Source organism: Mytilus edulis, chromosome 2, assembly GCF_963676685.1.
Source record: "Mytilus edulis chromosome 2, xbMytEdul2.2, whole genome shotgun sequence".
NCBI lineage: Eukaryota > Metazoa > Mollusca > Bivalvia > Mytilida > Mytilidae > Mytilus > Mytilus edulis.
The window spans coordinates 31,683,828-31,705,975 of NC_092345.1; the positions used below are offsets into that span (position 1 = coordinate 31,683,828).

Consider the following 22,148-nt stretch of genomic DNA (forward strand, 5'->3'; position numbering starts at 1 on the left):
TATGCTTAAACAGTTATTGCAGGTGAAAGGGTCAGTATTTTCGTCATTTGGTATGCGTCATCCGTCGACAACTGTTTGTGAAAAAGGTCTTCTGTTCTACAGATTGACCAATCGAAACTTTGGATTTTCATTCTTGAAATGACTCTTTTTGAAATATATACGATGACAAAATAAACCAATAATTCGAATTTCGAAAAAAAAAACTGCCAAAAAAAGTTGATGATGCAAATAAAACTAAAAATTAAAACACGTAAAAATACGTAAATAGCAGTTGGTACAAAATTTAGGCTAATTAAGAAAATGTAGGAATTTTTTGAATTAATTTTATCACCAAAGCAGCATTAGAATATAATTGTCATCCTTTATATATATGCCAAGTCAGGAGCCTCTGGCCTTTGTTAGTCTTGTATGGTATTTAATTTTAGTTTCTTGTGTATAATTCGGAGTTTAGTATGACGTCCATTATCATTGTACTAGTAAACATATTTTTAACGGGGCCAGCTGAAGGACACCTACGGGTGATGGAGTTTCTCGCTACATTGTAGACCCATTTGTGGTCTTCGGCTGTTGTCTGCTCTATGGTCGGGTTGTTGTCGCTTTGACACATTCCCCATTTCCTTTCTCAATTTTATATAAAAAAAAAATTAAAAAAATTCGACCAAATAAAGTACGAAGTTGAAGAGCATTGAGGACCAAAATTCCTAAAAGTTTTCCCAAAAGCTGAGGTAAGCTTTTCCTGAGGTGAAAAAATCGTAGTATTTCAAAAATTCAAAGGTTTTGTAAACAGTTGATTTATAATATGACAATATCTATGATAATTCATATCAGCACAGAAGTGCTGACTACTGGGCTGGTGATACCCTCTTGGAATTAAAAAAAAGAATATTTAAAAAACGTTATAACAGTTAATAAAAAACTTTGTGAAAATAAAAAACGTCCCATAGATATCAAATTGTGGTTAATGATACCTGTATAGTCTTTATTAGAATAATGATTGCGGCCAGTATCATAAGTATAACAAATACTACTCGTAATTTAAAAAGAATTTCTGGAGACTTGTGGCAAAATAAAATATCAACAAAAAGATGAAGAACAATAATGTCATCTCCGTGTTTCTCCTTATATTTCATTACCCCTACATTTCATCAGTGACATGGCCTGTATAGACATTAAAAGCTAGAATTTGCAGTTCGAACAAAATAGAGATAGTACACTTTAATTTTTTTAATAACTTTTTCTGAATTAGTTATTTTGTTATAACAGTTCGATTGCAACTAATTATATGAGAAATTTGTATTATTTAGCTTGATTTAGAATGACTTAAATGTTGAGGACTTTTAGTCCTTATGAACCTCCATCATTAGTTATGTGCTAACTTTATCGATACCAAACGTACTGTTTTATTGAAAATTTACAATTCAAGTATCATAAACTTGATTACATGTAATTAATAAAAAGTAAGACAATTAACGAATTTTATCTATTCATCGATTCATGGTCGTGGAAAGTGAACAGTGAAATGTGGAGAGGGTTTAGACCGGACTTAGATACATGGTTACTAACACCAAGTAATAAAAGAAATATGTCAACGCTTTATACATTTGGTAAAAACGTGCCCTTAATGACAAATAAAGGCAACAGTAGTATACCGATGTTCAAACTCATAAATCCATGGACAAAAACAAAATCGGGGTAAGAAACTAAAACTGAGGGAAACGCATTAAATATAAGAGGAGAACAACGACACAACATTACAATGTAACACACACAGAAACGGACCAAGCAACAGACAAAATCCCACGAGAATAACAAATATAACATCAAAACCAAATACATGAATTTGGGATAGACAAGTACCGTGACACGTCTTATCGCAATGTGAATTTACAAAGTCTTATCAAACAATTGCCATTATGATAAGTCAGTGTTTTTTAAGATATGTGTAACATCCTCGTACTCCTGCATTCCCAAAACCATAGCAATAGAATATCCTTGCATAAGAAAAAAAGAGTATTGATGTACTAGTATGCGTATCATATAGAAAAGTATGTATACATGAACTAGTGTTTATTATTAATTTAGAAATCCTCAGCTATTAATGAAAAGTCATACACAAATAAACTCATCATAGATACCAGGACTAAATTTTTTTATATACGCCAGACGCGCGTTTCGTCTACAAAAAACTCATCAGTGTCGCTCGAATCCAAAAAAGTTAAAATGGCCAAATAAAGTACGAAGTTGAAGAGCATTGAGGACCAAAATTCCTAAAAGTTTTGCCATATCCAGCTCAGGTAATCTATGCCTGAGGTAGAAAAGCCTTATTATTTCAAAAATTCTAAATTTTGTTAACAGTTAATTTTTAAATATAACCATATCAAAGATAGTTCATGTCTGACTACTGGGCTGGTGATACCCTCGGGGAAATAAATCTCTACCAACAGTGGCATCGACCCAGTGGTTGTAAATAAACTCGTCAAAGATACCAGGACTAATTTTTTTTATATATGCCAGACGCGCGTTTCGTCTACAAAAGACTCATCAATGACGCTCGAATCCAAAAAAGTTATATATAAGAATAATACAAAAATATACAAAATATACTGATCCGATTTTTTTCAACAATTTCTTGTGTTTATAAAAATATCTAAAAATATCTAGTTTGTCTTTTGATTAACATTTTGCTGTTCAGGTAGCCTTATAATGATACTGTACCTTTTTAGGTTTCACTTTACACTGATGATTTTGAAAAAGACTGAAAATGACTGCTGTATTTTATGACTTTTATTAGTAAAATGTGAGATGAGACAATCTGAATCTTCAGGCATGGAACGATAATCTTATTTTTAGCTGTCCTGGACCATCACTTGGCATCCGTCGTCCGTCGTCCGTCTTCCGTCGTCGTTAACTTTTACAAAAATCTTCTTCTCTGAAACTACTGTGCCAAATTTAACCAAAGTTAGCCACAATCATCATTAGGGTATCTAGTTTAAAATATGTGTCCGATGACCCGGCCAACTGACCAAGATGGCCGCCACGGCTAAAAATACAACATAGGGGTAAAATGTAGATTTTGGCTTATAACTCTGAAAGTATTTAGAGTAAAACTGACACGTGGTAAAATTGTTAAAGAAGTCAAGATATATCTGCCCTGCAATTTTCAGATGAATCGGACAACTTGTTGTTGGGTTGCTGCCCCTGAATTGGTAATTTTAAGGAAATTTTGCTGTTTTTTTGTTATTATCTTGAATATTATAATAGATAGAGATAAACTGTAAACAGCAATAATGTTCAGCAAAGTAAGATCTACAAATAGGTTAACATGACTAAAATGGTCAGTTGACCCTGTAAGGAGTTATTGCCCTTTCTAGTCATTTTTTACCTGTTTTCTGTAAATTTTTGTAATCTTTTACAAAAATCTTCTCCTCTGAAACTACTGTGCAAAATGAAACAAAACTTAGTCACAATCATTATCAGGGTATTTAGTTTAAAAAAAATGTGCAGTGACCCAGCCAACAAACCAAGATGGCCACCATGGCTAAACATAGAACATAGGGGTAAAATGTAGATTTTGGCTTATAACTCTGAAACCAAAGCATGTAGAGGAAATTTGATTCCGGGTTAAATTATTTATTAAGTCAATATCTACCTACTCTGAAGAAATTTTGCCATTTTTGGTTATTATCTTGAATACTATTATATATAGAAATAAACTTTAACCAGCAATAAGTTTATCAAAGTAAGAGCTACAAATAAGTCTCGATAACCAAAATGGTCAGTTGACCCCTTAAGGAGTTATTGCCCTTTATAGTAAATTTTTATCAATTTTCATTAATTTAGTAAATTATTGTAAATTTTTACAAAAATAGTTTCCGCTGTAACTAAAGTGCCAAGTTTATTATAGATATAGAAAATTGTAAGTAGCAAGAATTTTAACAATTCTTATATTTAACAATTATAGTTATGCAGAAATGACAAATGAAACGGTCAGTATTTTCGTCAATTGGTGTACGTCATCCGATTTTAAAAGGCACTCTCTGTGCTACATCTTGACCAATCGAAACTGAAATTTTCATTGAATTTCTTGAAATTACTCTTTTTGAAATATATGCGAGGATCGATTCGTGCTAATCAAATAAACCAATACCTCTTTTAACTTCGAAAAAAATCTGTCAGGTCATAATGCTTCAAAGTTTTAATTTGATGATGTATATAAAACTAAAAAAAAATAAAACACACAGACATACGTTTATACCCAGTTGGTACCAAATAGAGGTTGATCGAGTAAATTGTTGGATTTTTTAAAAATTATTTTGATCACCGAAGCAGCATAAGAACATAATTGCCATCATTTATATATATAAAAAGATAACTCGACCAAATAAATCTGAAAAATATCCAGAAATGAGCAATAACTTCAAACATTGGATTCACTTAGAGATGATCTTCTAGTATAAAGGTGTTAGTGATAAACAAGTCAGTCCTAAAATGGCGATACTATATAGATCAAGTACAATTATTTCATCTCCGTGTTTCCTTATCCCTACATTTCATCTGAGACAAGACCTGTATAGAAATTAAAGAAAAAGTGAGTTGTGTTGTGTGTATGACGTCTAAAATTCAAGTGTCGCAGATTCTGAGGTCAAGTATTGCAGATTATGAGGTCGAGCACATATCCGAATAGTGATAGATTCTATTGTAACTAGAGAATGGGGACGCGATTTGACACAAAATAAAAAAAAACAGTATTTAACTATGTTCTATCTCTTAAATCGATAAATCCAGGTAAAAACAAAAAAAAGTTAGGGAATTGCATGAACCCCAATAAGAGCTAGGCCAGGTTTGTCAACAGGGTACACGTCTTCTTATATGCATGCATAACCTGCCATACAAATTCATACACCTAGTAATATGTCCTAATCATGAATAGGACACAAAACAGAAAGTTACAGATCAAACGACTTTACTGGTATCTTAGATCTAAGACCGTGAAATCATATTCTTAGTGGGTTTCGATACCAACACATCGTAAAGGTATAAAACCAATTCGTAAAATTATATACTTTATATTTCGATTTCTTTTTGAAGTTATTTGAGTATTGTATGATAATTAATATTTTATTGATGATCGGCATGGAAACTTAAATAAGATTATATAATACTTGACGTTGTAATGCTTGACGTTGTAATGCTTGAAACTGTTTGATTGATGTCAAAAGAACACATTCGTACTCCGGTGTAATAGTTCTTCAAAGGTTCGTTTGAACGTTCATGGTGGTCTGAAATACACCAAATCTATAAACTGTTTTTTTTTCTCCAATAACTAACACTGTGCCAATAGAGCGCGGCAAGTGGACTTAATAATATAAGCTCAAAAGTAATACCTTTGTATCGACATGATTTTTCATAAACGTTCTTAAATTTCTGTTGATAAATATAAAAGTGACAGTGCAGTAAAAAAAAATATGTTCCAACTCCTACAGGCCAGTTTGACATTAAATTTGTCTTTTCTTTCGGTCATTTGATTACATACCTTTATTTAATTTTCCATTGATAAATGTATGAATTATATGATTAAGAAACTAAGGTCAAACTCCATTAGTCAATGTTGACCCTAAATTGAGTTATCACAAAATTAAAGCGGCAATAGTTAAACGATGTTCTTACCTTGAAAGTCGATGAACCAAGGTTAAACAGAAACGGAAGGAATTGGTACTTTTGCGTGCGTTGAAAAAACGCACACTGTCGACACATTTTGTCTCGCTCTTGTTTCCTTCTTTTTATGTCAATTTCTGTCATGTCTCGTCATATATTCAAGTACTCTTACATTAATTGTTTCTAGTATGAGCGTTTGTATTTGAAGGCTAAAACAGATTCCATTGTTCGTCAAATGCAGACGACTCCTTCTGCAACTTTTTATACCCTAACAATTTTGTGTAAAACTACTCCCTAAGGAAAAACAAACCAAGCCCACCAAAAACGTTCGATGAAGTGTTGGACAATGCTCTTCTAAAGAAATTACAGTTTTATGAAACTTTTGTTGAGCTGTTAGAGAAGATGACAGATTATATAAGAATCCATGAACAAAATATCCGCACAAATAGAGAAAAATCTTATCTTTATTTTGTGAGTAACTGGATACAATAGTTTTTTTTATGTTATCTACTGTTCTTATATATACAAAAAAAAAAAGAAAAAAATGGAAAACAACGTTTAATAATTTATTGCGTCCGAAGCGCTTTTCTGGATTTACCTTCACCAGAAACGCTCAAAGCCAAACATTTGAAATCCGAAGTACCGAAAATCGTTGAAAAGCTATGTCAAAAATACCTAAAATAAATTGCCAAATTCATATAAAGCCAACTTGCCTGAGGGAGTACAAATGATATGATTGAACTTTGCCAAAGGGAGTGCATATGATATGATTCAAAATGAAATTGACTCTTTTTTAGACTATATTTTAATGTAGTCTCTTTTGCAACTTTCCACTGAGTGAACAGGACATGAACATTGCCCTAAGTAATAGAGGAAACTTTCATGATTCTGACAAAATAAAAATTTATCATAACAAAGCATGGACACATATTTAATATTGAAAATGTTGTAACTTGGATTTGTTTTCTCCATTTGATTTATGTCTTTTTAACACCGGTATACTACTGTTGCCTTTATTTATATAATAAACTGATTGATACACATACAGAAGTGTACTTATTAGTACAATAAAATGCTTAACAAATGAATAAAAATGGTTAACCGTATCGAAATTGTCTTACTTATAAATAGTTGTAACTGTAATCAGGACGATTTTTGAAATTTTGCGCTTAATTTGGAATGGATGTTTCGACAAACTAAGACAAACTGGAAAAAAGAAAATAACTCAAAAATACCGAACTCCGATAAAGATTCAAAACGGAAATTTCCTAATCAAATGGTAAAATCAAACGCGATATCGCTAAAACGTCTAACGAATGGATAACAACTTTCATATTTCTGACTTGGTACAAGCATTTTCTTATGTAGATTACACATGGTTTTATAGCTAACTAAAGGTTTTAACCTTGACTTCAGAAATTATTCAGTATTCACCATTTGAAGTTTTGAAAATTTGGTTCATTTCTCAAGAACTACTAGTAACAGGTCTACTATATTCGATACTAGAAAGACTACGATGTTTGTCCTTGTGACAGGGTTCTTCATTCCTTTATTCCTTTTTTCATTGTCCATGAAAAACCTACTTCCAGAGTTTCCTCCCAACTTTGACTAACCGTAAATTTTCGTAACGACCATCCACTTACCACCAGTGATTATTGAAACAGATTATAACAAAATATGAAGTGGGTGGAAACCAAATGGTCATAAAATTTCTGTCTGTAGGCTCATATTAGTGAACAGCTTGAACATCTACTGTGTGGAGTGAACATGTCGAGTGCTCCTCTTAATTACTTAAAACTGTTGAAAAAAATCCTTTCAATATCGTTGCAAATACAGTGTAATTGCAAGGAAACTATTAGCATATTAAGAGACGTGTGTAAGTAGATGCATGCAACATTAGTATATATATATATACATAATTATTATTTTTTTTTATATTGATTTTTTAATGTCACCCTGATTAAAATACTCATCCTGGGTCCAAGCTTTGCTAACAAATGCAAGGATCTGGACGTACTTTATTATTTCCGTGTCCCCTTAATACAACCCCCAGTTTTGATGAGATTCTTGTTTCTCAGTCCATAGTGTTCTGCTGTGTTGTAATTTTGTTAACTGTTGTTTGTTGGTGTTTTTCTTTCTTACCCATATGGCGTTTTCATTAAATTTTCGGTTTATGACTTTGAACGTCACTTTTGTAACTTTCGCCTCTCTTTCACAAAAAATGAAGGCTTAAATTGCATTTGCGGATGTAATAATTACAAGAAAAGAAAATTTAACTGAGTGTTGTCAGATCCTTTTTTGCATAGCTACTACACATGATATTTATTTTATTCAGAATGTTCGGGTGTGAACATGTGTTCCTGCTTTCAGTGCTATGAAATGAACTGGGCATACATTGAATACTTGTGATACAATTTGTGTTCATGACTTTGTTTGTTTACCCAACCTATAATCTTAAATGCGATTTCCAATGTTTCTTATCTACTAGAACGTAAATGCATTATTAAGTTCATCATTATCATTTTACCAAAAGAATAAATGCATTACCTACATTGGAACAAAGTAAAAATAGAACTGAATAATAAATATGCGCAGGTCGTAGGTGTCTCAATTTTGGAACATCAGCGTTTTTCGTTTTTTTTTTTACATTTTGAATAGTTGATGTAGATATTTGATAAGTATCACAACTGTGTATACGTTTGCGATTTAAATCTCGTTGGTCGTCATATTTTTGTAAATTATAGGATTAAACGACTTTTCAAAACCATTTTTGGGGTTTATTAAGTCTATAAACTCGATCAATTGACTCAAAGACTCCGGTTAAAAAAAATATCTACAAAAATTCGCATTAACATTCAAATGAATATTTTGTGTTTATTATTTAATTTGACGATTATTGCGAAGTGAAAATAAATATTTTTAAGGTCGAGTCAGACTGTGTTATTTTCGCCGCCTTCTTTTAGACTAATTCACATGAAACCTTACACAAGTACACACCGCACCAACTCGTGAAGGAAACCTCCTAGATCTTGTATTTGTTACTTACCCAACGCTTGTCAAATCTTCGAAAAACGTACCAGGTATATCAGACCAAGATATTATCATCTCTGACCTGGAAACAAAAGTCAACCAAGATATTGCTACATATACAAGAAGGCATATGGGACCAAATTAATATAGACCTAAAACAAACGTTAGAAGAAGTTAAAAAAGAAAAACACCAACAAGGAGCTGGATACCTTTAAAAGTCAGCTGTTAAACCCCATGAACACAAACACCCCTAAAAAAGAAAAAAGATCGTGAAAAAATATCCCATGGATCAAACATAAAGAGAGAAAACGATAAAGAAAAATTAAAGGCTATACAAACAAGCCAAAATAATAATTTAAAAAATGATACAACTACTGCATGGTCTTTCAAAAGAAATGCAAAAAAAAAAAACCAACAACTAAGGAAATTACACAAAAAACGAATATGTTAATCAAATAAAATTGAGAATGAAAATGGGGAATATGTCAAAGAGACAACCCGACCATAAAATAGACAACATCAGAAGGTCACCAATAGGTCTTCAACGCAGCGAGAAATTCCCGCACCTGGAGGCGTCCTTCAGCTGGCCCCTAAACAAATGTATATACTAGTTCAGTGATAATGGACGTCATACTAAACTCCAAATTATACACAAGAAACTAAAATTAAAAATAATACAAGACTAACAAAGGCCAGAGGCTCCTGACTTGGGACAGGCGCAAAAATGCGGCGGGGTTAAACATGTTTATCAGATCTCAACCCTCCCCTATACCTCTAGCCAACGTAGAAAAGTAAACGCATAACAACACGCACATTAAAATGTAGTTCAAGAGAGGTCTGAGTCCGATGTCAGAAGACGTAACAAAAGAAAATAAACAAAATGACAATGATACATAAATAACAACAGACTACTATCAGTTAACTGACATGCTAGCCCCAGACCCCAATTAAATGATTGAAAGATTATGTCTTCTTCATATGAATATCAGGCACACTCCCTCCCGTTAGGTGTTTAGTATTATACCATTATAACATATATGAGAAGAACATAACCCGTGTCATGCCAACAACTGGTTTTTAAATAAATGTGTTTAGTTCCGATGCAAAGACCCTATAAGTGAATCAATATTAAAGTCAAAATATACAATCTTTAATGACCTGACAACAGTATCGTAACTATATCCCTTCTTAATAAGTCTATTTAAAGGTTTTGTTAGCTTCTGAGGTGAAAACTGACATTTTTGTGCTTTATAAAGAATATTTTCTGAGTGAATAAAAATAACGACACCAAACCATTATTGAAATATATTAAATCAAAACACCAAGACTCAGGAGGAATATCACCATTAAAAAAGGAACATAGCCTCATTATTGACAGTAAAGGGAATGCTGAATTATACTAGAACAATTCTAGTCAGTCTTCACAACAACATCAGACAATAACCTACCAACAACTAGAATAAGAGGTAATACAATATAACACTGATAACTTTTGACCAAAAGGGACTTGAGAATCTACTGAAAAACACCAATCCAAACAAAGCCTCTTGACCTGACAACATTCCAAATCGCCAACTTATCACTACCATCAATGAATCCTCATAAGAACATGTCAAGAGACACCAAATCGACGTAGCCATGGACTACTCCAAGGCATTTGATACAGTATCATATAACAAATTACGTCATAAACTTGACCAATATGGAATAAAAGGAACTACACACAAAACGACAATCAACCTTCTTAACTGTCAGATCAAGGCACAATGGTGGTAGGGGAAACATCCAGCAAAACATCAGTTGACTCTGAGGTACCCAAGCGCACTGTCGTAGAACCATTCCTGTTTCTGTGACACCTAAACGACCTGCCAGACAGCGCAACATCATCAGTAAGACTATTTGCAGCCGATAACCTGGTATACAGATATACAGAACAATCAAAACTGACCAAGACAAACTCAAACTACAATCCGATTTGGATAAACTAGAAATTTGGGCTGACAAATGCGGGATGCGATTTAGTATAAAAAAAATGCTACGTCTTATCCATGAATAAAATATTTTATACACTAAATAAACACGTCATACTACAAGAGGTTCAAGTGAACCCATACTCAGGACTCCTAATATCGAATGACCTGCAATGGATCGATGTATCCACATAAACAACATTAGCAAGAAAGCTAACGCCACCTTGGGCTTTCTTATGGGGAATTTGAGGATCGTACCAGAAACATTTTAAAAAGCAGCGTGCATATCCCTAGTAAGATCTACAATTGAATATCGCCCAACCATTTGGAACCATTTATGAAAGGGGATATAGACAAGTTTGAACGTATTCATAACAGAGGCATGAGATTTATAAAGAAAAAAAATCTACAGGAGAGAAACAGGTTCCATCACCAACATGAGACACCAGCTTGAAATGGAGACGCTAAAGGAAAGAATTCACAGCCTCCATCTGATCCTGATATACAAGGTGGTTGAAGGTATGGTGCGGTCTCTTCCAGCCGACATTGTTGTCACACCAGCAAGACAAAAAAGAACAATCAAAGCCAAAAAAATATTCAAATTCTCAAACAGACAATATAGATCATTGAGCGACAGGTAACAAATAACACCAGAGAAGTGCAAGACAGCAACAAGCCAAAATACAAACACTCATTCTTTGTGGAAACAACCATTCACTGGATAAGTTGAGAATTGAAACCAACTGCCAGATAAAGTTGTGCATGCAGATTAGGTACAGTCATTCAAGACTTCTCTTCAAGAACACAACCTCTAACAACGGCGCTCTTCTCCACCGCGTATAAAAGCATAAATAGGATTCTACACGTACCAATCCAGGTACAATTCCTGTTTCCATTGGTTACAAGAAGAAGATCGGTCAATGCCGTATATCAAAATGTAAACAACGTCAAGAACATCAACCGGAAGTCCTCTCGACCAATCATATCGGCGTATTCTCTAACATTCAAATCATACAAAAACTATTATAGGATTTAACAACTTTCTAAAGGAGTTTAATTATTGGTGTATACACTCGACCATTCTCTCCCAAACACATAAAAGCTTACATGACTTTTATGATATGTTTGTGAATGACTTGGTCCAGTTTATACACCAATAAATTCCGTTAAATTGCGTTAAAACTTTATAATTCTTTAAATATGGAGATAAGGAATTTGATTTCTCCACTCGTTAAATCTATCATTTGTAAAATGTAAATTTGTGGCATTGATTGGACCTTGGGCATGAATATTATATTTTTGGATAACGTCAAAAAACATTCTCCATGAAATTAGCTATCTGAAAAAATAAACTAAAAATGTTTTTTTTTTAATATTTTCTTTTGTATATAATTTAATTTGAAGATGAACGAGAAGTGAAAATAATTATATTTTACGTCGTATTTCCCAATATTCAAATTACATATAAGAATTATCAGACGGTAAACTCTTCCAGTGTAAAAAAAAAGATAACACCCAGTAAAAATAAACTTCATTGAGACAACAATGCAATGCCAAATTTAACAAAAAGCATCCGCATATAGTATGCACCAAAAGAAAGATATAAATGTATAATTCTTTGCATGATTTGCACATGAGGAAATACGTTGATATGATTGTCCGGAGGGCTTCCGGGAGCGGATCTTGACATTGTTTAGAAGACTGCAACATACTCCTGCAGTGCTGTAAAAAATAAACTTTTATTGCCAAGCAGTGTATTCGTAAATAAAACATAATGCAAAGAATCATATATGTTGGACTCAGATCGACGTCTGGCCTCTAATCGACGTCCGTTCCTCAAATCGACGTCCAAATGCGACATCGCATTCTCAAATCGACGTCATATATTATGATCCTCTAATCTACGTCCAAAGTGACGTCATGTATTGCCAAAACGACGTCCGATTAATTTTAGTCTCTTCTAGTCGATGTCCAATATCAATAAATGATAAATTACCTCATATACACTTATGTTCATGTGCATGTATTGAAGGATTCTTATAACAAATAAATTTCAAACAGTTATACATATACTGTCCATAAAAAAAAAATTCCAACTTAAATTAGTTATTTTTCATGCATATTAATAAATCGATATAAATTGTCATTTCTGTTCATATTTATAAATGACATGCTTATGTTAGTGTATGTCATGTCAATGAGAAAACAATCCAACGACAAAGAAAACCAAACGTAACCTAGAGGGCATTAATCAGACTTCAACAGTAGACAAAAAAAAGTACAGTCAATAGTTTTGAGAGTATTATTATTCACATCACTGTTTAGAAGGGGTTGAAACACTCACACACTTGTTTAGCCCAGCCACATTATTTATGTGCCTATCTCAGTGCAGGAGCATTTTGTTCAGTAGTTGTCTTTGGCTTATGTCTGTTTTATTTTTTTCGGTTTATTTTTTATTTCAAAAAGACCATTAGTTTTCTAGTCTGAATTGTCAACATTTTTCTTGTAGTGCTTTTAAAAACCAACTTTACGGTATGGGTTTTTATCATTGATGAAGGCCGTACGCTTGCTATTACCATTGATATCACAACCTAAATACATCGGTAATTAACTAAAGTTGATACGTCATTGTGTCAAATCTATAAAACGGACATCGATAAGAGAAGCCAAAATTGGACGTCGATTTTAAAACAACAAAAAGGACGTCGATTATAGGGACATTAAATTGGCTGTCGATTTGGTTATTTGAACGTCGATTTGAGGAACAGATGTCGATTAGAGACCGGACGTCGATCTGAGTCTTACAAATATATGTAAAAGTGAATTTGTATAATTAGGAATTATGTAGAGCTCCTTATTTTTCGGGGATTTTGATCAGCGGTATACTTCTGTCGCCTTTATATGTAAACTTTATCGTAATTGTCAGTAATGCAAAGTGACTTTGCTCTCATGTTAACCATCATACTTTATATTTAGTGTGTGAGTGAAATAAAGAGCTGAAACGCCAATCAAATCCTTTAAAATATTGTTAATTACTATGAAATCCCTTTCAGAACTATTCGTACTTTATTTGGCCTTTTAAACTTTTTTGAATTCGAGCGTCACTGATGAGTCTTTTGTAGACGAAAATACAAAATTTAATTCTGGTATCTATGATGAGTTTTTGTATATAGTACATCATGATTCTTTTGATGAAACATATATGTTTTTCAATATGGGTTATGCATTGGAACTAAGTGAGCGATATATGCTCCTGATGACTTTAAGTAATGAAAAAAACCCATTCAGGACTCACATAGGTATAAAAATCTACTTCGACCTCACACTTCGATATCACTAACCCTCTATATATCTGTAGGGGTCAGAAGCAAATCCTATAACTTGTAATGGCACATAATGAAAGGAATTGTTTTACTCTCTTTTTCAATAAATGTTGATAGGGTTTAGGAGGAAATATAAGCACCCCAAAATAAAGTAGTGGCAAAGTACTTGATTTGGTATTGGATCTCGAAGAAGAAAAATTCGGTACAAAAATCTATGAAATAGGTGCCCAATAGTACCATATGGTTACAATTATATGAAATGTTGAATAAATGGCAATAAAGGTTTAGAAACAGTTGAGAATAGAAAATTAGCTGGCCCAAAGCCTGTGATATATGTTTAATTCCTTGTCATCCCAGAATTGAACTGAAGGTTTTTTACTTGATTAAGATTCCGTAAACGTTTACCAAAATGTTGATAAGTAGTTCAAGAGCAGTTATAGATACAAACTAGAAATTGTGACAGTTACATGTAATAACTCCGACCATAACTAACTTGAATTGTCATATTTTTTGGGTCGACGTTCGACTGTTCTCCCAAGGTAATACGGCTCCATCCACCTTTCGACTTATTAGTTTGAATACTTGTTTGGTATTTTCCGCCTATCTTATACACGTTTTAAAAAGTTTGTGTTTATGTTAGTTTAAGGGGAACGACTTATGATATTTTTTGTGCAGTTGTTTAAGCGTTGACGTATCTAATTTCCACAGAGATTATTAGGGCCTGTACCTTCAATCAGACCTTCAGACGAGCGTTTCATCTACAAAAGACTAACCGTGTTTCGATTTTTAGAGCGTTTCTGTTGATTGTAAATCCAAAAAAACGATTCCTTCTCACCAAATTAAAAAACAAAATCATCGTAGTGCCAGGAGATTTTTTTTTGCGCCAGACGCGCGTTACGTCTACAAAACAATAATGAATGACGCTCGAATCAAAAACAGTTTAAACAAGTCAAATAAAGTATGAAGTTGATAACCATTGAGGATCCCAATTTCCTAAAAGTTTGACAAAAAAGGTAATCTATTCAGAAGTATGAAAAGCCTAAGTTTTTAAACAAAATTCAAATGTTGTAAACAGTTACATTATGATTATGACCCTATCGATGATAATTCATGTCAACAACAAACATGCTGACTACTGGGCTGGTGATAACCCTGGGTAAAAAAAACCCATCAACAGTGGTATCGACCCTTTGATTATTTTCACCGAGGTTGGCTCAACTAAAGATATATTCCACTGCAAAATATAAAGTTAAACTTGTGTGAATGGCTAATTGCATTTCCCTAATCTCAATTAAAATGCTAGTTAATCGGAATAGCACAAACATAAAATTGATAATGAGTTGAATTTACTGCTAATTCACAGAATAAGTAGAGCCTCTGAGGCTCTTCACTTATTTTTTAGATAAAATAGTGAAACTGATGATTATGTATCCTCTTCTTTATTCTTCGAACTTAATTTAGCCATTACTTGGTTTTTATAAATGATGTAATGTAAGATTACATTGAAGTAGCACTCATGCGAAATATATTTACGATTTAAATTTTAAGCGCAAATCAACGCAAATAGCCTTTGAATATTTGATCGCCTCCCTTTAATTATTTGGAAAAATCCCACTGAAAACGAAAGTACAAAACAAAAACGTAAAAGTGAAAGGTAAGTTATATTAATGGCTTTTTTTAATATCGCCCTTATTATCTACCAATATAAGTTTAAATAAAAACACGTTAAGGGTTAAACACACATCGTAAACTGTGTTCTGTATGAACTGTATCGTCGTGTTCTCAGTATATTTTGACTTCCATTCGGCATTTTCGTAAAGTTGTCCAGACAAACATTAAAATCGAGACAAACACGTTTTGTTTGTCAGCCTCTATTTTGACTTGTTGTGTTTTATATAATGTTGCCTGTATACTGTTATTTGGGATTTTTTCCCTATTGTGTTTTCAGTTTATTTTCGACTTATGAGTTTGAATGTCCATTTTGCATATTTCGCCTGTCTTTTACACCCAACGCTGACAAAAATACAGGGGTCGTATAAAAAAGTGGCCATATTGATTGAATTTCGCTTTATACTCATATACCAAAAACATCGTTAAGGCTAAGTTTGCGATTGCGTGAGAGAAAATTTAAGGTTGGCTTTGAAATAATGAAATGGTTGTGTCCGTATATGAAAGCATTTCTTTTCAAAAAAGGTATTGCATCGTTTTCAACGCTCTCGTCATTTTATAACAGTATCGGTTTTTTTTCTTTTACTGTTTTGTGTTGTCGAATAAATACTTCTTTAACAAGGTGTTACTACAATTGTTAGCAATTTCAAGCAAGTCGAGCTTATCTACTGCAAAGAAAACAACCAAGGACAATAGTTATATGAATTCATTGAATATAAATCGGAAACATTTTTTTTTACATATCTTCTTTCTTGTATTTTGATTTATTAATATCTTGAACATAACATTGTTTATCTTTAATAAGTATTTATTCTTAATTTCAAAAAGTAATCTTTGATTTCCTTATGTGGTGATATTCGAGGTCGACTGTTACATTAAGGTAATAATTGGAAGAAAAAATGAAATGAACATGTGTCTGTACGTTATTTTTTAAGTAAAAACACGAAAGCAATGTCTTTCTTTTAAAAACCTTCATTTGACATTAAATGTATGTACACAAATCGCACAATTACAGAGATACAATAAAAAAAAAAAAGCTAAAGGTCCATTTTTTCATACATATCAAATGTAATAGCTGTTGTTCATGCAGGTTAGGATGGCGGACAGTAAATTGTGTAACGGTTGTCAGCGTGGTGAGGAAGACGTAAATGCAGTAGCCTGGTGCAGTAATTGCAGTGAACTTGTGTGTAAGGTATGTGCTAGAGTTCACGAAAGAATATCCCCGCCTCACAAGGTAATACCAATGAAAGAAATACAGCAACTTAGTTCCTCGCTTCTTAATTTGTCCAAGAACTTTGAGAATCATCCCGAAGAAAAAAAATTACTGTACTGCTGTCAACATGATAAGGTTATATGTGATTCCTGCGTAACGGTATCACATCAAAATTGCAAGCCTATCATTTCAATTGAAAAAGCTGCCAGAGGTGTTAAAGTAGGTACAGCTATTTCTGACCTAGAGCGAAGGCTTGACAACCTAGGTCAAGTTACAGAGAACATACTGAGTCACTCTGAAGCAACACTCGAAGAATTGACAAAAAGTCGGAACAGCATAAAAAAAAGAGTGTCGGAAATCAAACAGAAATTTATTGCTCATTTAGAAAAGTTAGAAGCAGATATACATAAAGATATTGACAATAAGTATAAACATTGTAACGTAACAGTGTCCCGAAATAAAGATAACATCCAGTCCAGTGCTGACTTGCTGTCAATATGGAAGAACGATCTTAAATCACTGAGGCAACATTTATCTGAAATTCATTTATTCGAAATAGTAAAATGTCTAGATGCAAAAACACACCATAAAGAATTGGAAATCAGAGAAATTCAAAAAGCAACTGTTCCGTTACTAAGATATCACCCTCAAGAGTCTGGATCAAATTTAAACAAACTACTCCCTGACTTGGGTACAATAATGGTAGACAATTTAACAGTACCAAAGCCCCTACTAAATATCGACCAACGAGGTCAGTTTCTTGTCAGAGACCATCAAATGTTATCGTTAACCCATTCATTCAAGACCACAAAATTAGATGATGAAGTGAAAATATATAGAGGTTGCTTTCTTCCTGATAAGAGGTTAATCCTTAGTGGGTACCGTCAGAGAAATCTCTATGTTTGTAAACTAGATGGATCCAACTCGAAAACAATAAATTTGAAATATCAACCAGAATGTATTACCTTGTATGACAACAACTACGCTGTAGTATCTCTAGGTGAGGAAGGTATCCAGATCATCGACCTTCTATTATTAAAACCTGGTAGGATAATCAATATTAAACCAAAGTGTGTATGCATCACTAATGTAAACGATACGATCTGCGTACATAATCAACTCAACACTCTAACCAAAGTCGATATCTATGGTAAAATGCTCAACACAATACAATCAAAATTTAATCCGTGGGAAATCTGTGCCAACAAAGAAGGTGATGTATATTGTACTGACCGTTGTAGTAATAAAGTCTACATTGTCACATCGGATGGAATAGTACGCGAGATATTCGGCAGTTCTGACCTGAGAAATCCTCATTGTGTTGCTGTAGATAACAATGGCGATGTGTTTGTTGCAGGAATGAATTCGAACAATATTCATAGAATATCTAGTGATGGACGGAAACATGATATTATCCTGACAGAAAACGATGGTATCGATAGACCGACCGGTTTATCTTACAACTGTGAAACAAGAGAACTTTGAGTTATTAACAAAATGTGGAAATCTATCTAAGTTTATAAAACACAATGAATACTTAAAGTTTAGCAAAACAACTGTTTGCAATGTTGATTAAAATTAACGGAACAACATAAATACTGAACTGTTACAAAATCATACGCCAACAAACATAGAAAAGAACTATCTGATAACAACTGTCATATTCGCGACTTGGTACAGTATATTTTAAGAAAATGTGGTGGGTTGAACCTGGTTGAACAAGTATCTAAAACTAAAATATCAATCATTGATCATCGAACATCCAATGGATTTAGGTAAAGACGTCATAAAAAAACCACGACCTTGTCCATTGTCAAAATATAAAAATCGATAGATTGTTGTACCATCAGTGTGCATGTACATAAACATTGATATTGTAAGATTGTAATTTACTGGTTACAAAATGAATATTCATACCAATAAAGTTTAAGTTAAAGTAAATTGGTAAACTTTATCACAAGTTTATTGAAAGCTTTGGTGAGTTTTCTACGTGTTTTATGTACTGTTGGTTGTCTCTCTGTCACATTTCGGTTTTTGTCATGGGATTGATAATTTGTTAACCTGGACAAAGTAAGCCAAAAAATAGCTATGGCAAACCCAAAATATAAAAAAAATATTTAAACTATCATGATTATTCCGCATATTACTAATATATGATAAGACTTTTAACCTGTCTCAATAGCATGCCACTCTTACACTACCACTACACTAAAATTTCAAACGACACAGTCCTAAAGTAACCCAAACCTGGACAATCCCTTGTCTGATAATATATATGTTAGACTCAGATCGACTTCCGGTCTCTAATCTACGTCTGCTCTTCGAATCGACATCCAAATCTGACGTCATGTTCTAAAATAAGTGTCTTATATTTTTTTTAACCCGTTCAATGTGACTCTATGAATCACAAAACAGACGTCCTATCGATAAATCGACCTCATCTCATCGCGATGTCTAATTTAAGAATCATTCATTTATAAATTGATATTAGTATATGTTATCTGTATTGTTTTGTCTTTTGCGTGAAGTAGCTAACAGAAACTATAACTGTTGTCTTATATTGTAATAAAACAAACATTAGAATATGACAATAAGACCATAACCAAGACGTTAATTTCCTCGACCTGTCGTTTTCCTTTTATTGAATTAGTGAACGACCATTTAACTTCTGAAAAAAAGTTTTTTCTGATTTCCCAAATTGATGAAGAAAAAAAAAGTTGTGGTCAAGCAGATGGCAACAAAATATTCTGAAGGTAAAAAATGATTTATAACGTCGAAAAACTATAACTACCCCCCCCCCCCCCCATTTTTGAAGTTAAATATGTTCCCTTAATACATAAATATGAGAATACATTGTACGTCAATGACACAACAAGCCAACGACAAAGATAGTCGAAAAACTCTAGAGGGCAGGATACAGATCTCTCGACTGAAACAAGAGAAAGAATAAAAAGTACAGCCAACTGATGAAATGTATTATAATTTGGTATTAAATTTTTAAACAATTTTTTGTGTTCAACCACTCTTTAATAAACATGTGATTTCACTGCGACAAGCCCATAAAACGGACGTCTATAAGAGAAGGCAAAAAATGGACGTCGATTTGAGAACAACAAAAAAGACGATGATTAGAGAAACATAGAATTAGTCGCCCTTTTAGAACGTTATATTATGGTGACGTCGATTTGACAAAAAGATACCAGAGGGACAGTCAAACTCATAGATTGAGAACAAACTGACAACGCCATGGCTAAAAACAAAAAGACAATCAGACAAATAATTGAAAACAATACACAATATAGAAAACTAAAGACTAAGCATCACGAACTCAACCAAACACTGGGGTGATCTCATATGCTCCGGAAGGGTAAGCAGTTCCTGCTCCACATGTGGCACCCGTCGTGTTGTTCATGTTATTACACATGAAACAAAACAAAATTCAAATATTTTTCCAATTTCTCTATCCTTTCTTCCTTGACAAATATGTTACCATTTTTGGTGTGCCATGTGAAACCGAGCCAATCTAGTTATTGACAAGGAAACCAGTGCGATTTTTCATGCGCTATTAAAAATCCAAAATCTTCTAATTGAAGTTTAACTTGTTTACTACACTGTAAAGCAGTGGCAAAAGCTTTATCGCCCGCAAGACTATCATCTAAAAACATTATAATTATCTTGCCTTGAGATCTGAAATCTTTAACCACTTCTCGCAAATTTTTGAAAAGATATATCCTGCAGTTAAAATTCCAAAGGGTAGAACAGCAAACACAAAATATTTTACTGTATTATCGAAAAGCCATGAAAACCCTAAATACTGTTGATATATAAAAAAGAAGATGTGGTATGATTGCCAATGAGACATCTGTCCACAAAAGACCAAAATGAAACAGACATTAACAACTATAGGTCACCATACGGCCTTCAACAATGAGCAAAGCCCATACCGCATAGTCAGCTATAAAAGGCTCCGATAAGACAATGTAAAACAATTTAAACAAAAAACTAACGGCCTTATTTATGTAAAACAAATGAACGAAAAACAAATATGTAACACCCAAACGACAACCACTGAATTACAGGCTCCTAACTTGGGACAGGCACATACATAAATAATGTGGCGGGGTTAAACATGTTAGCGGGATCCCAACCCTCACCCTAACCTGGGACAGTGGTATAACAGTACAACATAAGAATCTTTAAATATCTCAAGATGATGATATGCCGATTTTAAATCATAACTAAATATGAAATCATTTTCATTGAACAATTCTCTAGCGACTTAACAATCTTCGTATTTAAACCTGTATTTAAATAAGTGTTGGGTTTATGTGACGACAGTCAAGGACGAGTCTGGGTTTACTCGATTTGTTGAAAGCTACCGTAAGTGGGTTAACGACTAACGGTATAGTGCATACTTCTTTAATAAAACCTTTTTTCAAGGTTTAAAATTTCTGATGAAACAAAATCTTTGTTGTCTAATGAAGATTTGTTATTTTTAATATGTACTAGAACACACCCGCGAAATCGCGGGCATTCAGACCGTAGTTTAAAGTATGTAAAGTGTTGTTGGAAGAATTTTGTAAAATATTGAATGACTGGAGAATTTCAGCAAATGTATCATAATTCATAGGTTATTGGGGACAGGAAAATGTTTTTTTATCCCTCCTTCTTCATTTCCAAAATTCCCAATTTTTGGTTTTCTATCAATTTCAATATGAACATACATTTAGTATGTTATGAACATTTAAGTAAGGAACCTGTAATTCAGTGGTTGTCGATCGTTTGTTTATGTGTTACATATTTGTTTTTCGTTCATTTTTTGTACATAAATATGGCCATAGTTTTCTCGTTTGAAATGTTTTACATCGTCATTTCGGGGCCTTTAAAAGCTGAGTATTCGGTATGGGCTTTGCTCGTTGTTGAAGGCCGTTCGGTGACCTATAGTTATTAATTTCTGTGTCATTTTGGTCTCTTGTGGAGAGTTGTCTCAACATGGCAATCATACCACATCTTTTCTTGTTGTTGTAATAAATGAATTTTGTAAACGATTTAATGACTGGAGAATTTCAGAAAAGGTATCAAAAGTTCACATGAATAATTTTAGCGCTTATCTGTATATTATGAACATTCCGGCATTGCTATATAAATAAAGTGTATTTACTTTCAATTCCAAGTTTACTAATCGATCCATGGTGGTCAATTGATATAGTATACAGACCCTCTCCATTTAATAAACTCTGTGACCGCCGTGGATAGTAAACTTGAAAATGATAGCAGATAGAATTAAAA

At 33.2% G+C, this 22,148-nt stretch overlaps 1 protein-coding gene across 1 annotated transcript; it reads left to right on the forward strand.

Moving 5' to 3' along the window:
• Positions 1–15,587: 15,587 nt before the first annotated feature.
• Positions 15,588–18,490, forward strand: LOC139511961 (E3 ubiquitin-protein ligase TRIM71-like). Its single transcript, XM_071299198.1, has 2 exons — positions 15,588–15,632; positions 16,737–18,490. Exon 2 carries the CDS (start codon positions 16,743–16,745, stop codon positions 18,342–18,344), a length of 1,602 nt encoding a protein of 533 aa, XP_071155299.1. The 5' UTR covers positions 15,588–15,632; positions 16,737–16,742; the 3' UTR covers positions 18,345–18,490.
• The last annotated feature ends 3,658 nt before the right edge of the window (positions 18,491–22,148 follow it).

Coding starts and splice junctions, on each gene's coding strand:
- LOC139511961 (XM_071299198.1), top strand. CDS start 16,743: ATGGCGGACAGTAAATTGTGTAACGGTTGTCAGCGTGGTGAGGAAGAC.